This window comes from Calliphora vicina, chromosome 4 (assembly GCF_958450345.1).
Source record: "Calliphora vicina chromosome 4, idCalVici1.1, whole genome shotgun sequence".
NCBI lineage: Eukaryota > Metazoa > Arthropoda > Insecta > Diptera > Calliphoridae > Calliphora > Calliphora vicina.
The window spans coordinates 25,044,540-25,060,786 of record NC_088783.1 but is presented as its reverse complement, the minus strand read 5'-3'; the positions used below and the strand labels follow the sequence as shown (position 1 = coordinate 25,060,786).

General features: G+C 28.0%; 1 protein-coding gene across 1 annotated transcript in view; it reads right to left on the bottom strand.

Annotated features, from left to right (window-relative positions):
- Nucleotides 1-8,497, bottom strand: part of LOC135958287 (uncharacterized) — a 48,353-nt gene extending 39,856 nt beyond the window's left edge. Inside the window, exons 1-2 of the mRNA XM_065509186.1 lie at nt 8,107-8,497; nt 4,931-5,616 (exon numbers count right to left, since the gene is read on the bottom strand). Coding sequence (XP_065365258.1) covers nt 4,931-5,616; nt 8,107-8,421 — 1,001 coding nt within the window. The 5' untranslated portion in view covers nt 8,422-8,497. The remainder of the gene's footprint in view (nt 1-4,930; nt 5,617-8,106) is intronic.
- Nucleotides 8,498-16,247: the final 7,750 nt, after the last annotated feature.

The following is a 16,247-nucleotide window of genomic DNA, read 5'->3' as shown; positions in this document are numbered from 1 at the left end:
TTTAGCCGACAAAATTGTTGCGTTCAATGGCATTCAGTTATACCATTGGAATTTCCTATTTTTCTATCAGGAATTAAACAATAATATAAATTGCTGATTATAAACCAAATGTTTTCGCACAATTCTTATCAAAAATCGCATCTTCCCAAGACACTCTAATATTTTTAATACATATAACTTTGACTTTGAGATTTTAATTATTTCAATTTTGTTTCATTGCCTGCCAGATATGATTCTAAGAATTTATTTATTTTTTTTTTATTTTTACCTAAATGACTTAATCTTTTGTTTGGTATTAATTAAATTAAATTTATTTTCTATACAATTTAAGCTTTAAATTTATTTTTACATTAAGAAATTTAATTTTAGTATTTATTTTTATTACTTTAAGCCAAATATATTTATATATTAAGAGAATAAAATAAAATAAATACAATATTTATAGATAAAATTTATATCTTTATTTTGTGTTTTTTTTTTGGTTTTCATTAAACTGAAACATTTGTTCAGGCAAGAGAGGAAAATAAAACTTATGTTAAACAAAAAAAAAAGAAAAAAAAAGGAAAAAATTTTCTTAATATTTTGTTTTGTATTTTTGAAAAAACAATAAACAATTGCCATTTTATGTATTTCCAAGCAATTGATTTTTATTAAAATTGTTTATTTAAGGAATATCGACGTGCTCATATAATATTTTTGTTGTTGTTGTTCTTGTTGTTGTTTTAGATATATGTTTTTGAAGCACAATTTAATAAATTCATTTTCTTTGTTGCTTTGTAATTTAATTTATTTGTAGCCTCAAATAACAGATACATACACTTACTTTTTTTTCTTGTTTACAAACATATATTTTTTTTTGTTATTTTTTAATTTACTATATAAAAATTTTGAATTTTGATTAATTTATATTAAAATTTAATAATTTATATATATAATTAATTTTTTAGTTTTTTTTAAGATCTAAACATGTAATGCCAAACATTTTTGTATAAAACAATTTTTTCTTTATTTTATTTACTTTTTATTTAATTTAGGCCAATTGTTTTTAATTTTTTTTTTATTTTCTTTAAATAAATTTTGTAAAAAATTTTCTATAATTTTTGTATAATTTTTAATTTTGATTATGTTTGCCTTAATAACGTTTCAATCGTTAAGTTCTTCTAAATTTTGTGTGAATGGATCTGTTGTTGTGGTTGTTGGTTTTCTTCCTGTAAAAGAGCATTGTTTTTGCAAAAATAAACACTTAAAATTTTGTTCCTGGAAATCTATGAGAATTTTTCTTTTATGCTGGCTTGTTGTGCGTTAAAATGTGGATTAAATGGGTTGGGGTATTGGGTGTTTTTTGTTTTTGGGAACTAAAAATTGGGTTTATTGTACTTTCATGGTACTTTTATTTTTGTCAGTTTAAACAGATTAAGCAAATTATATAATAGTCTTTTGAATTGGTGTTGTTGGTTGCTGGTCTCTGAAATTATGAATTCATAGAAATATATGTATGTAATTGCAAATAATCATGATGCCAAAGATAGTTTTAGTTTCATCTTCCGTCATAGAGTTCATTTTGAGCATGATGAAAATATTGTTTAACACAAAATTATGGAAAAAACTATCAAAGTCCAGTGGTTTTCTCAGATTCACCCCATCACTAATTAAGATTGTTTGTCTTTACCTGTTTTACATTTACCTCATTCGAAATTAGTTCTTTGATAATATTAGTTGCGTCATTCCAACGCAACTTTCCAAACCCCTTATGGGTTTTGCAAAGTTGGATCAAATTAAATTTGTTATGGTTTCACAGATCTGCCACTGTGATGAGTTGGTCGGAATGCAATTTTCAAAAAATTATTTTTACATTTAGAAATTTCATATGTGTGGAAAACCACACATCAGGATAATCAACGTCAGTTTTTTAAGTTACGTTACCAACAAATAATTTTGAATCGATTAATCAGATTTCTGTTATAAAATGATGGAAATGTCAAAAAAAATTTTAAAATGTAATCAAATGATTAATTTTGAGTGGTTTTCTACACAAGGGTTAGCTGGTGAACATTTAGTTTATCTTCAACACTTTTTAGATAAGCATTTTATTTAGCTTTTTCAGAAACAGCTCATTTAACGACAAAAAAGCTGTTTCTAGTAGAAATTTCATATGTGTGGAAAACCACACACCAGGATAATCAACGACAATTAAAATTACGTTACCCAGAAATATTTTTGAATCGATTAATGAGATTTCTGTTCTAAAATGATGGAAATGTCAAAAAATAATTTTTTAAAAATGTAAACAAATGATTCATTTTGTGTGGTTTCCTATACAAGCGTTAGCTGGTGATTAACATTCATGTTCGATGACTTACGCATTTTGCACAACAAACATAATTTTTGTTCATAGTCAAAATGATGATGATTTACCATCAATAACAAATTTATTTTTATATTTTGTTATCTGCTACATAAAATTAGTTTATCTTAGCACATTTTACATTGTTTTTGCAGAAACAGCACATTTGTGGACAAAAAAGCTTTTTCTAATGTAAAATAGATACAAATTTCATATGTGTGGAAAACCACACATCAGGATAATCAACGTCAGTTTTTTAAGTTACGTTACCAACAAGTAATTTTGAATCGATTAATCAGATTTCTGTTCTAAAATGATGGAAATGCCAAAAAAAATGTAATCAAATGCTTAATTTTGAGTGGTTTTCTACACAAGGGTTAGCTGGTGATCATTTAGTTTATCTTCAAAACTTTTTAGATTAACATTTTAGTTAGCTTTTTCAGAAACAGCTCATTTAACGACAAAAAAGCTGTTTCTAGTAGAAATTTCATATGTGTGGAAAACCACACATCAGGATAATTAACGACATTTTTAAAATTACGTTACCCAGAAATATTTTTGAATCGATTAATGAGATTTCTGTTCTAAAATGATGGAAATGTATAAAAATTTCAAGAATTTTTTAAAAATTTAAACAAATGATTCATTTTGTGTGGTTTCCTACACAAGCGTTCGATGATTTACGCATTTTGCACAACAAATATAATTTTTGTCCATAGTCAATGATGACGATTTACCATCAATAACAAATTTATTTTTATATTTTGTTATCTGCTACATAAAATTAGTTTATATTTAGCACATTTTACATTGTTTTTGCAGAAACAGCACATTTGTCGACAAAAAAGCTTTTTCTAATGTAAAATAGATACAAATTTCTTATGTGTGGAAAACCACACACCAGGATAATCATGTCATTTTTTAAATTACGTTACCAAAAAATATTTTTAAATCGATGTTCTAAAATGTTGGAAATGTCAAAAATTTTAAGAATTTTTTTAAAAATGTAATCAAATGATTGTGTGATTTCCTACACAAGGGTTAACTCGTTATTTACATTCACGTTCGATGTGAATGTAAATTCTATCGATCCTGATGCAGTCAAGGCCGTTGGCAAGCCAGGTTAACATGGATTTATTACTCTCAAAAGACATGTAAAGATCAGTATCAAGTAATAAGGCACTGCAAGAATGTTTTTTTCGGAATACATGTCTCAGAAATAAGGACTATAGTAACTTATTGATCGTAAGGCCTTACAGAAGTGGTTGTCTTTAACAGTCACGGAACTGAGGACGACCAGCTTTTGTACTGTAGGCAAACTATTGGTATTAAGATTATTTCAATTACATATTATATTTTAGGAGACATTTGTTTTAACAACACCTTTTAAAGAAAATTTAAAATTTGTAATCTGTTCTTTGTAGTTAAAATAATGTTTTGCTGTATTTTTCAAAAATATTATAATTATATCGTTATCATTATATATATAAAATTTATTTTTAATCTTTTAGAAGACATACGTTTTAATTATTTAAGCAAAATTTAAAAAATATAGAATATTTTAGTTACTAATTATATAATTTTTGTTTTTTTTTCTTTTTTTTTCATAAAATTAAATAAATTTACAAAGTTTTATTAGTATTCATATATTAATATAAGACTATAAAAATAAACGCGCTTACTTACTCACTTCACACAATTAATGAATTAATTACTAAATATAAAACAATTCAAACAGAAGGAAAGAGAAAAACGAAAAAAGGGGGAAAATAGGATAAATAAATCTTATAATTATAATCAAGCAACTAAAGTTGTCATCTCACTCATACATTCTTCTGCGGTGACTTTTGAAAAAGTCTACTACTCTTATACTTCTACTTTTATCCTGGCACTCATTCTAAGAAATCTCTTGCACACCATATAATTTAATTAAAATTTAATTACTTTCTAGCATTAATAAATGGAATTACTATAATTAATGTTACAATAACGGAAAAATTACAAAAATAAACAAAAAAAAAAATTGAAAACAATGAGTAAAGGGATGTTTGATGAATAATTAATGAAATTCCTTAGGCAAATATTTATTTATATTTTATTATATTTATATGTAAAAGTATTTATTTATTTGTTTATGTAATGGTATTTATATGTATGTATTTACTTTTTTTAATGTTTTTTTTTAGTTTTTCTCTTAAAACTCATTTAGATTTCGATTATTGTTTGTATTATTTATGGATTTGCTTGATTTATTTAATTAATGTATTTAGTTTGTTTGTTTTGTTGTATGATGTATGTATGTATGATTTGTTGTATTTTTCATTTTTTATTAAATTTAAATTTAAAAAATAATTTCTGTTTTTTTGTTGTTGTCTTATATTGTGGTAACTATTTAGTAATATTGTAGTTGGTTTTTTGTTTGTTTAGTTTTAGTTAGTTTGTTGCTGGTGTTTGCTCTATTTCAAATGACTTTTGCACTTTTTATCCTCCACTTTAATTCCCTTACTCCTTAGGGGCAGTACTTAAAAGCCCCTCCTTTTTCTCCCCTTAACGGTATAAATACTTATTTACGCTTAATTAACTTACACTCTCAAAGTATCTCTTGAGCACATAGCAGGTGATTTACATTCATGTTCGATTCTGTCGTTTCTTGTTGTCACTCCTATCGATCGTGACGCCGTCAAGGCCGGTGGCAATGTCAGACCGTGAGCATTTAAATCTTCAGCCATTAACATGGCCTTATCACTCGATAATCTGGGCTTTCTCAAAGGACATGCAAAGAACATGAGCAACAGCATTAACAATGTAATGCCAGCTGTCATGCCAAACAATAGCGGTTTGTGTATGTTGGCCAGCACTGCCAATATGTCTTGTTCGGTTTTGTGCAACGGTTCAATGGCACTTATATCGCTATTCTTCTTCATATGCCAGTTAAAGATAAAGTTTGTATGTTGATTTATAGTCTCAGCCGATTGTTGATCATCATAAGGAACTACATTTGTATCAATGTCATCGTCATCAGCTCTATTATCTACTGGGAATTGTGCTGGCGCTTGTTTAGCCGCTGACGACCGTGTGGGGAATGTTGGTGTTGGTTGTGGTGGAGCTGTTGGTGGGATTGTTGTAGTGGGTAGGGGTATATTGGTGATGTAGGAAGCTATGGCTTGTTTACGTATGGTTGGTCTTAGTTGTGGTACAGTTGTCTCAATAGCCTTAACAGCCTCCGATGTGTCGATGATTAGGGGCAATGAACGTGACATGAAACCAGTGAGCTGAAAGTAGTTTATTGGGATAGAGAGAAATAAGGATAATTAGATTTTATTGGCAAGTGTTGGTTATAAATTAAATAGACATTTTAAAGGTCCTAAGATTTTTTTTCAATTCAGTTTTTCCATATCATAAGGAAATTGATTTCTAATATGTTTGGAAATTATTCAATAATAACTTCTTAAATGTAAAGATTTTCAGAAGTCGTTATTTATATGAACGGAATATCACTTTATTAAACAAGATACGATATGGACAAGACGATTTGCCCACAACAGATAAATCTCAAAAAAAAAAAAAATTATATTTTCTCGTAAAAAAAATATATTTTGCTTCAATTTGTTATTATAACTCCGAAAAAACTGAGTCGATTGAAACGCAATATACATATATTTGAAAATTTGTACATAGCATGGGGAAAATATTTTCAAAATTCAATCAAACGAAAGAAGATTTTTAACTGCTCAACTTTATGTAAATCAAACAAATAACTTAAATTTTGTGAAAATGAGAGAATTCACTTAATTGTGAATAAATTCGAAAATAATCCCTTAATAAATATGAGCGGCATCTCGTTTTGTTCCTATTATATGTGGCATTGCAATAAAGAAATAATTCTGGAAATTTTTTACCGTTTTCGATTTTTCATGATTTTTTGAAAATAAAAAAAATTATATTTTCACCTAAAAAATATATTTTTTTGATTCAATTTGTTATTATAACTCCGAAACTGAATATATAGCTGAAAATTTGTGAATAGCATGCGGAAAATATTTTCCAAATTCAATCAATCGGAAGAATAATCAAACAAATAACTTAAATTTTGTGAAAATGAAAATCAATGGATTCTTTTCGAATTTATTCACAATTAAGTGAATTTAATTGTGAATAAATTCGAAAAGAATTCATCGATATTTACGACCGATATCTCATTTTGTTCCTATTATATGTGTCATTGCAATAAAGTAATAAACCTTGAGAATTTCATCCATTTTCAATTTTTTATGATTTTTTTAAAACAAAAAAATTAGCTTTTTTCATGTAAAAGAATAAATATTTTGCTTTAATTTGTTATTATAACTCCGAAACTACTGAGTCGATTGAAACGCAATATATGTGTGAACATTTTTAAATAGCATGGGGAAAGTGTTTTCTAAATTCAATCAATCGAAGGAAGAACATTAACTACTCAATTTTATGTAGATCAAACAAAAAACTAAGATTTTGGAAAATGATCAAATTCACTTAATTTGTGAATAAATTCGAAAGGAATCAATCGATTTTTACGACCTTTATCCAATTTTGTTCCTATTACATGTGTCTTTGCGATAAAGTAATAAATCAGAACAATTTCTGCCGTTTTAAATTTTTTATGATTTTTTTTGAACAAAAAAATTTGCTTTTTTCTTGTAAAAAATATATTTCTTGCTTCAATTTGTTATTATAACTCCGAAACTACTGAGCCGATTGAAACGCAATATATATGTGAAAATTTGTAAATAGCTTATGGAAAATGTTTCCAAAATTTAATCAATCGAAAGAAGAAAATGTTCTTACCTACTCAATTGTATGTAGATCAAAAAAAAACTAAATTTTTGTGAAAGTGAGCGAATTCACTTAATTTGTGAATAAATTCGAAAACAATGAATCGATTTTTATGATCTATATCTCATTTTATTTCTATTAAAGTGGCATTGAATTTTTTTTGCCGATTTCGATTATTCTTGTTTTTTTTTTTGCTTCAATTTGTTATTATATCCCCGAAACTTCTGAGCCGATTGAAACGCAATGTATAAACATTAAAGGTTATTTAAATGTTAACTTTTCTAAGTTTAACGTAATAATATCGGACTAACCCTTTTTGAGTTATCATTAATTATGTGGAGAAACGTCTATCAAAATTTAAAATTTTACTTAAAAATGTTAAAAAAAATCTCTCCATAGAATTTAAAAATTTTACCAATTTTTAGCCATGGTGCCCCAAATCTATATAGTGGTTATTCAAGCCTTTTTTACTGTTGACCTTTGTAACACATGTGCCAAGTTTTATCGAAATATTTTCAAAACCGGGACCTGTACTTTGCGCAAAAGTTTACATGGCCATCTAGTTAATTCAAGTTGAATTTTATTTCTTATTTAGAAACTTTTAGAACATACATGTATCAAATGAATCCATAAACTCTTGTAAGTTTCAAAGCATACTTTTAAATATTAATCTTTTAAATGACCTTAACTTTAAAAAATCATATATCTCGGATTCACAGAATTTGTTTCTTAGGTCTACCGATATGTGTCACTGATTTTTTTAATTTCGAAACCCAAAAGAAGGGCAGGCCATCTGAATTCAGTTTCAAGTGTTTTCGAAAATTTTTGAGTTTCCTTATATTTATTTAGATTTTTTATAATATTGTCTTTAGAGTATAAATACTAAACTGTTCGCTACATATTACATAGTATCCTATTAATAGCAACAATTAACAAATATCTTTACTTACCTTATTTTTACAAGTCACCTGTACACGATATTTCGTATCTGGCCACAAAGACAATTGCACATTAAACGATTCTGTCAATAAGTTGCCCATTAAACCGCCACCCGATACCTCCCAGGTGACCAGACACTGATAGGGTACGCTTAATTGTTCCCAAGCAACATCCACCAGCACTAAAGAGTCTTGCTGAACCATGGAGACAGTGTGCAAAGACCATGTTTCACGTATGGTTTTACTGATTTTACCCGGTGGCGCCTTACTGCATTCCTCCCAACACTGAAATGAGAATAAAAAGAAAGAAATGTTAAAAAAAAACATAAATATTAACTAAATTGTAGTTTTTTTGTTCATATTTTATTTTTCTGCTTCTCCTGTATTAATACTCATATTGATTTTTAGAAAACATAAATCATTTTTCAAATACATACTTGGCTGCACAGAAACAGAGACAGACAAACAGTCATACTCGCGTTCATATCAATAATGATTAGTAAGAAGGGGGGAAATCTCTATAACAAAGAAGAGCAACTTTTGTTTTTGGTAGAACATCATCCAAAAAACTATAAGTTTTGCTTTTTCAGTCTCAGCATGGGGGAAAGAAACATTTATTTATATTGATTCCTTCTTATTAACAAGAGGAATTTTGTTAAGGTTGTTGTTTTCGTTTTGGGGGTTTTAGTTTTCTATATAAGCGAGTCTTTTTTCGTATACGAAATTGCACTTCAAAATTAGTTTACGATAATTAATCACGTTCTGACAATAATGAGTCGAAATGAGTTGTGTTTTTATTCTCTATGTTTTGTGGTGGCTGCTTGTGTTTTTTTAATTTTATTTTAATCAATGGCAAATGAATGAAAGACAAATGTTGATATTTTGTTCGTTAAGTTAAATTATTTCATTTGCTTTAGTGCTGTCTGGCAAATAGTGGTAGTATTGGGTAGAAAATTAAATATTTGGATCGTAATTAGCAACGTTATATTAGGAAGAGTGTAATTTAATGTTAATTTATATATATTTACATACACTCGAGGTAAGTACGGATCTTTATTAGAGAGTAGAGCTCTTGGTGTGGTTGTAGTCCTGTCGTTTGTCTGTAAAAATCGTTATCATATAACACGCAAAGAAAAAACATGATTGTGGTGACCATAATCGAAAAGCTTCATATTATGATTGCATTTTATGGTTGCATTAAGTGAAAAATATTTATTTATTGGTGATCATATTATCAAAATGAGTAATCATATTATTGCTCAACGATCATATTATAATAGTAGCACAATCATACATAAACTAATAATTTGGGGGATTCAAACGGTCTTATATTCGTATTGTCATAATATTTTTTTAGTTTAAATAAATTTTTGTTGGGTTTCAAACAAAAAAGTTATACTTTTAGAACTATGTTTATTGGTTTGTCATAAAATAACACTTTTTTTGTTTGCAGCACAACCAGAATTTGTTTAAACTAAAAAAATATTTTACGACATTATGACAATACGACTTAATAGCAGACCGTTTGAATCCCCCAATTATAATTTCACATAAACCATAATATGGTTATGTCAAAACAGGGTAGCTGATATGATCATATTATGGTTGATCACAACCATATCATTAATCCAGCACAATCATAATATCATTATTTTTAAATCTATGATTAAGGTAGTAACAACATGACCATATAATGGAGTATTTGTTATCATGTCATGATTACACAGGTCAAAAGCAAAAAAAAGGCTTGACTAATTACTATATAGATTTCATGCATCATGGCTACCACAAAAATGGTAAAATTTTTCAATTCTATGGATACATTTTTATACCCTCCACCACAACAAGTGGTGAATGAGGGTATATATAAGTTTGTCATTCCGTGTGTAACATTGAGAAATATTTATCTGAGACCCAACAAAGTATATATTTTCTTGATCGTTATGAAATTCTAAGTCGATTGAGCCATGTCCGTCTGTCTGTCCGTCTGTGTCTCTGTGTCAAACACGCTCACATCCAAAATACGCAAACAAAATTGGTAGACTTGCAAAAAATATGTTTACTGTTGTCCTAAGCAGTTTGGTATTGAAAATCAGCAAAATCGGTTCAGCAGAACCAGAGCTATGAACCAAAATGTGAGACAACCTAAAAAAAATTTACAATTATCACATATTTTTGGCTATTTGTGTAAATTTATTGCAGATAATACCATAAAACTTTACACACGTCATTTCTATAATAAAAGGACTAAGTCTGGTGAAAATTGTAAGAATCGGTTCATTATTTCTCCTAGCCCCCATACAAATTTCTTCCCGAAATATGGTTCTATGGTCTATAAATGCCTTCATAATTGCAGTATCCATACAAAATTTAGCAAACATAAGTTTCGTGCTAAAATAAATCACAGCACTAAATTTTTTGTGGATCGGCCCATATTTGACCATAGCCCCCATATAAAGTTCACTTCCGAAAATCACTTAAATTAGCATAAATATCTTATAAATATCGCTATTGAGTTGAAATTCGTCATAAATAATCCCCATATATACCAAAATCGCTATACCTAATTCTATGATGATCGGCCTATAATTAGTTATAGCTCCCATATATATCAACCTAAAAAATATGTATGCAGGTGGAGGGTATTGAAGATTCGCCAAAGCCAAAGATACCGTTCTAACTTGTTTTTTTAATTTTTAGGAAAAATAATAAATTTTGTTAGACGTTTCTCCATATAATTAATGATAACTCAAAAGGGGTTAGTCCGATGTTATTAAAATAAACTTGGAAAAGAGATTGAGATTTACATAACCTTTATTCCAATAATATATATTGTGTTACAATCGGATCAGTAGTTTTGGAGTTATAGCAATTTTTTTATTTTAAAAAAATCATGAAAAATCGAAAACGACAAAAATTAAACAGATTTGTTGCTATAACTCAAAGCCACATGTAATAGGAACAAAATAATATATCGTTCATAAATATTGATTGATTCTTTTTGAATATATTCACAATTAAATGAATTCGTTCATTTACACAAAATTTTAGTTTTTTGTTTGATATACATAAAATTAAGTAGTTAATGTTCTTCTTTCGATTGAGTGAACTTGGAAAATGTGTTCCCCATGCTATGTATAAATTTTCACATATATATTACGTTTCAATCGGGTCAGTAGTTTCGGAGTTATAATAACAAATTGAAGCAAAAAATTTATTTTTTATGTAAAAATAGCAATTTTTTATTTTAAAAAAATCATGAAAAATCGAAATTGGCAAAAATTATAGAGATTTATTACTTTATCGCAGAGCCATATGTAATATGAACAAAATGAGGTATCGGCAATAAAAATCGATGGTTTCTTTTCGAATTTATTCACAATTAAATGAATTCGCTCATTTTCACAAAATTGTATGTGCTTTGAGTGGAAATTTTGAGAAATATTAAATATTTATACCAATTTTGAAAGATCTTACTGTACAGCACGTATACTGCGGATGAGTACTCTGCCATCATTTCTGTTTAACTCTGTAATTGTTGTAATACATACAAATAGATATATTTCAAATACTTTGTCATAAATTTGGAATTTTTTCTATTATCTTCGACATACAAATGCTTAAGCAGCTTTAGGCTCTTAGCAGTACATAAGTATAAGTAATAACTAAGTATAAATGTATATAGCTATGGATATATTTGTATCTCTGTACATTGTAAAGGATTAAAGTACAACAACGAATGACTATTTGCACAAGTTACAAACGAACGAGTTGAGATATGTACGTTTGAGAGGCAGAAAAAGCTAATCTTAAATTTGTTTTTTGTTAATGACTTATTGCTTGAAGCAAATAAAGCAATCAGAGTCAACAATTTTATTTGTGTATGTCAGGAGGCACCTACACTCAAATATCCCAGCATTTCTGGGAGACTGGTCCGAGCCGAATTAGATATTTTAACATGTTCATATCCTAGGCGAAACTTAATTGATGCTACGTAGATTGATTACTTCTGCTGGTTAAAATAACTAATTTCTAAACTACAAAACAAAAAAGTTTAAAGGGACTACACCCTGAATTACTAATGGACATAAATATCGCAATTGACTTCTCTTTAAATTACAAAGGACACATAAGTAAATTATTATTTAAAAAACATATTGAAAATATTATCAATCATTCGTTAAAAAGAATTGAATAGAGGCACATTATGTCCTGTATGTTTACAATAAACATTGAATCAAGAACGCGACAAAAAATATAACTCGTTTTTTGTTGAAGTTGCCATATTAAAATATTGGTTAAAATTGATTACTTCTGCTGGGTAAAGTAACGTATTTCTAAAGTGCAAAAAAATTAAAGTGACTACACCCTGGAATACTTAGAGACATAAAAGTGACGATTGACTTCACGCTAGATAACATGGGATGTATAAAGTAACCAAATGAATTATGTTTAAATTACAAAGGACACATAAGTATCCAATATATAGAAATATATAAATTGGAGTCTGCAATTAACGGAAACGATACCTTGCCTACTTGTAAAACTGCTGGGACTTGCTCACTCGCCAAGGCACCACCAAAGCACACTTGCCTCATGAGTTTTTGTTCTTGTTTTAGCTTGTAAGATTAAATTTAAAACTTTATGTTGTTTTGCTTTACTTCATAAATTTAAATGATGCAAAATTATTTATCTTTTCTTTTTCCCCGTTTTTTTTTTCTGCATGAAAACAAATGAAATACTATGGTTATATTAACTGGGATTTTTATTTTGTACGCTAAAACATACTATATATTATTGATTTTTAGAGTTTGTTAACTTTGTTTTGAGTAAAAAGTATAACAATCAATTTATTTATTTGTTGTTTCTGTTTTTTATTTGATTTCGCTGTCATCTTCACACATATACACTTCTCACTCATTCATGCTGTTTGGTTTATATTCATATTTAAGTGTTGGAATGTCGTCAACGGCAGATGGCTAAAGGAGTGGATTCTTTAGTTGATATAAGAAAGTAAAGTGAAACTTATTAATAGTTTCCTATAGAGTTTTTAAATTTGTTAATCGCAGTCTAAAAGTTCACTTTCTGTATATTCACAATAAACATGGGATCAAGAATGCTACAAAAAATTACATCCGTTTTTGAAAATATTATAATGTGGCTTTATTGTTTGATATTAGTTGTCATAACTTTTATTGTGATTTAAGACATTTAAAACGCGACATATTTTCCTGTAGCGTTTGTTATTAAGATTAGTTCAAGTAGTTTCACTCTTTATTTCTTATTTAGTGTATCGACATGGTTTTTCTATTAACATTAACTTTTTGATTAAGTCCACTGACTTAATATTTTTTTATCGCTTTTCTGCCTTTTGCTATACATATTTTAAATTTATTTTTTCTTTAAACACAGCTTTTTGTTGGATAATTTTGATAGCTTCTTAATCGCAATATATTTTATACTTTAAGTAATGAAAATGTAAATGTACTTTAAGTAATGAAAAGGATAGCAATACAATATTTAGCTACTTGATAAGAATGATCGCTAAGAATTCATAACAAACGACACCATTGGAACTTGATGAAAATCAAATGAAAAATTTACCGTTTAATATGTTCTTTTGTATTAATTTGTTGCTAATAGAAAGGTTTCATAAGATGTGTTTAAGAATGTGAATAATAAGTATAAACAATACATTTTTCCATTATTTATTCAACTTTGGAACAAATTTATTCCACTTGGAATCAAATTCTATCATTACAAATTAATTAAATTTCATCAAAAGATTTGTTTACTTTCTTAAGTTCATTTAAGACCAGAGCGCCGACTTCCTTGTGCATTCCATTCTAAGGCGGCTCTTGTAAGGCTGCGGAGAGTATGTCCTATCCATCTCTATTTTCGTCTTGTTATTTGACAAACTATTGGTACTTCCTTTGTTAGCCTCCAGAGCTCTGTGTTTGTAATTTTATTTGGCCAAAACATTCGACATATTGTTCATAGACAATTGTTTATAAATACTTGGAGACTCTGTGATTTAGTGTTTGTCATCAGCATAGTTTTGCTTCCATAATGCAGGATAGATTTTACGAAATCATTGAGTGTGGTGATCTTCGTCATTTGTGATATTTGTGGGGTCGTCCACGTTTTGACCTTGCCTGTTTTAGTGAACAATACATACTAAATAGAAAATGTTTTTAAAATTCAGTTTTCAGGGAAAATTTCTCATGAGAATAACTAAGATTAGCAACAAATATTTAATGAACTTGAGCCTAAATAATTAATAATATTAACAAATATTAGTAAAAAAAACTATGTGAAAACAAAAGCAACACTCGTATGTCTAATTGTTTTGATTAATTTTTTTGTTTGAGTTTTTTCCTAGTTTCCCCTCTATGTGTCTCTATTTTCTGAACCTTATACGTTCAATGGATTTCTGATAGTGAAAGCATTAATTTGTATACCAAAACTATGTATTTATAAGCCCTACCAAACAAAATTGTATGCACTCATCAGATATCTTTAGATTGGATTTTCTCCTAATTATAATTTATTTTTATTTATAGGAACATGATTATGTTTAGTACGTCGAACCCATGTTCTAATTAAAGTTTATAAAGTTAATAATAACCAACATTATTTAAACTTGAATACTTAATTATTTGAATTCTGATTTGAAATTGATATATATCTTTTAACTCGTGGCGGTTCAGTGGTCACTTTTCAAACCACCTTTTCTATAGTCTTAAAACATTTTTTAGTGACATCTTAGGCATTTTTCTAAACAATAATTTCTTTGAAGCCATCGTTTATGTGTTTTGCATAACTTTGCCGTAAGAGTGCTCTGGTTAGTTTAATATACTAATTTAAAATATCGTAAACCACAGTTTTTCTATGGGGCTTTTCTAACCACTGTGAGTGAAATATGTTTTTTGTGTTTCTCTACATAATTTTATGTTATTTTGTAAGGATGTCGCGTGTAGAGAACCAAAATGAGAAATAAATTTTAGATTGGAAGAGCCGTTGGAGAGCAACGTTTATCATAATAAATTTTGATGCCAACCGAAATGGTGGTTAATAAACTAACCACACCATTCCATAAAAACCTTTTGCTGTATATATATTTTTTTTTATTTTTTATAATAAATAAACCTTAACTATAGTTAAAATGCAATTGGTTTGATTATAAACTTATACACATAAAATCGTGGCTGAAAAAGTTAATGTGCAATAATTTTTGGTTATGCAATATTTGGTCCTTCGAATCTGTTTTGGACTTATTTGATTCAGAATTTTCCGATTATTGTCATGATTTAAAAATTTATTTTTAATCTCTAATAAACTTGAAATAAATACATCATTTTAAAGACTGTACTCTAATGGATGGATGTATGTATTTACGTATGTAAATTGTGAAGGAGTAAGACTTTCGCAAACACTCCTACATGTATGTATGTTAATGTGTGTATCTATGTGTAATTTTCCATAGATTTATGCATGTGTAGATGTGTATATGGCGCTGTGTATGTTGTTTTCCTTATGCCTTATGGTTGTGCTCGTAAATCGTCTTTATTACGATTATGTTTGTTTGTTTATTGCAATAATTTATAAGATTTGTGGTTTTCTTGTGTTTTCTTGTACTTGTACGTCGTTGCTGTTGTAGTTGCTGTTGCTATGTATAATTTCCATATCGTTTGTTTTTGCTGGAAAACCTTAAACCAAGAGGATGTAAATTTTATTACACCCTTCCTTGGTTAATGCAACCACTACACAATACAGCCTATATTTTGTCCGTCTTGCTGTCTTTTTGCCTCTTGTTTTTAGGATCACTAAAGCATGACTTGTTTTTTTTTTTTTTGTTTTATTACAATTTGTTTTAATTTTAATGTTAAATAGTTTCTTTCCTGTTTAAATTGGTTGTATTTTGTTTGTATTATTATTTTTTTTTCACATTTTAAGAGCTTTAGTAACTAACTACATGAATAATTGTAGGCCATTATTTTAGTAGACTTCTTGTAAAACAAAAATTTGTTTCATTTGTTTAATACATTTTTTTTGATATGTTTTTGCAATTATTTATGCATGAGTATTAAAATGTTGTATTTTTAACAAGGCCAAAGGATTTGTGTGAAGAGAAAAATTTGGTGCGTTTTAAA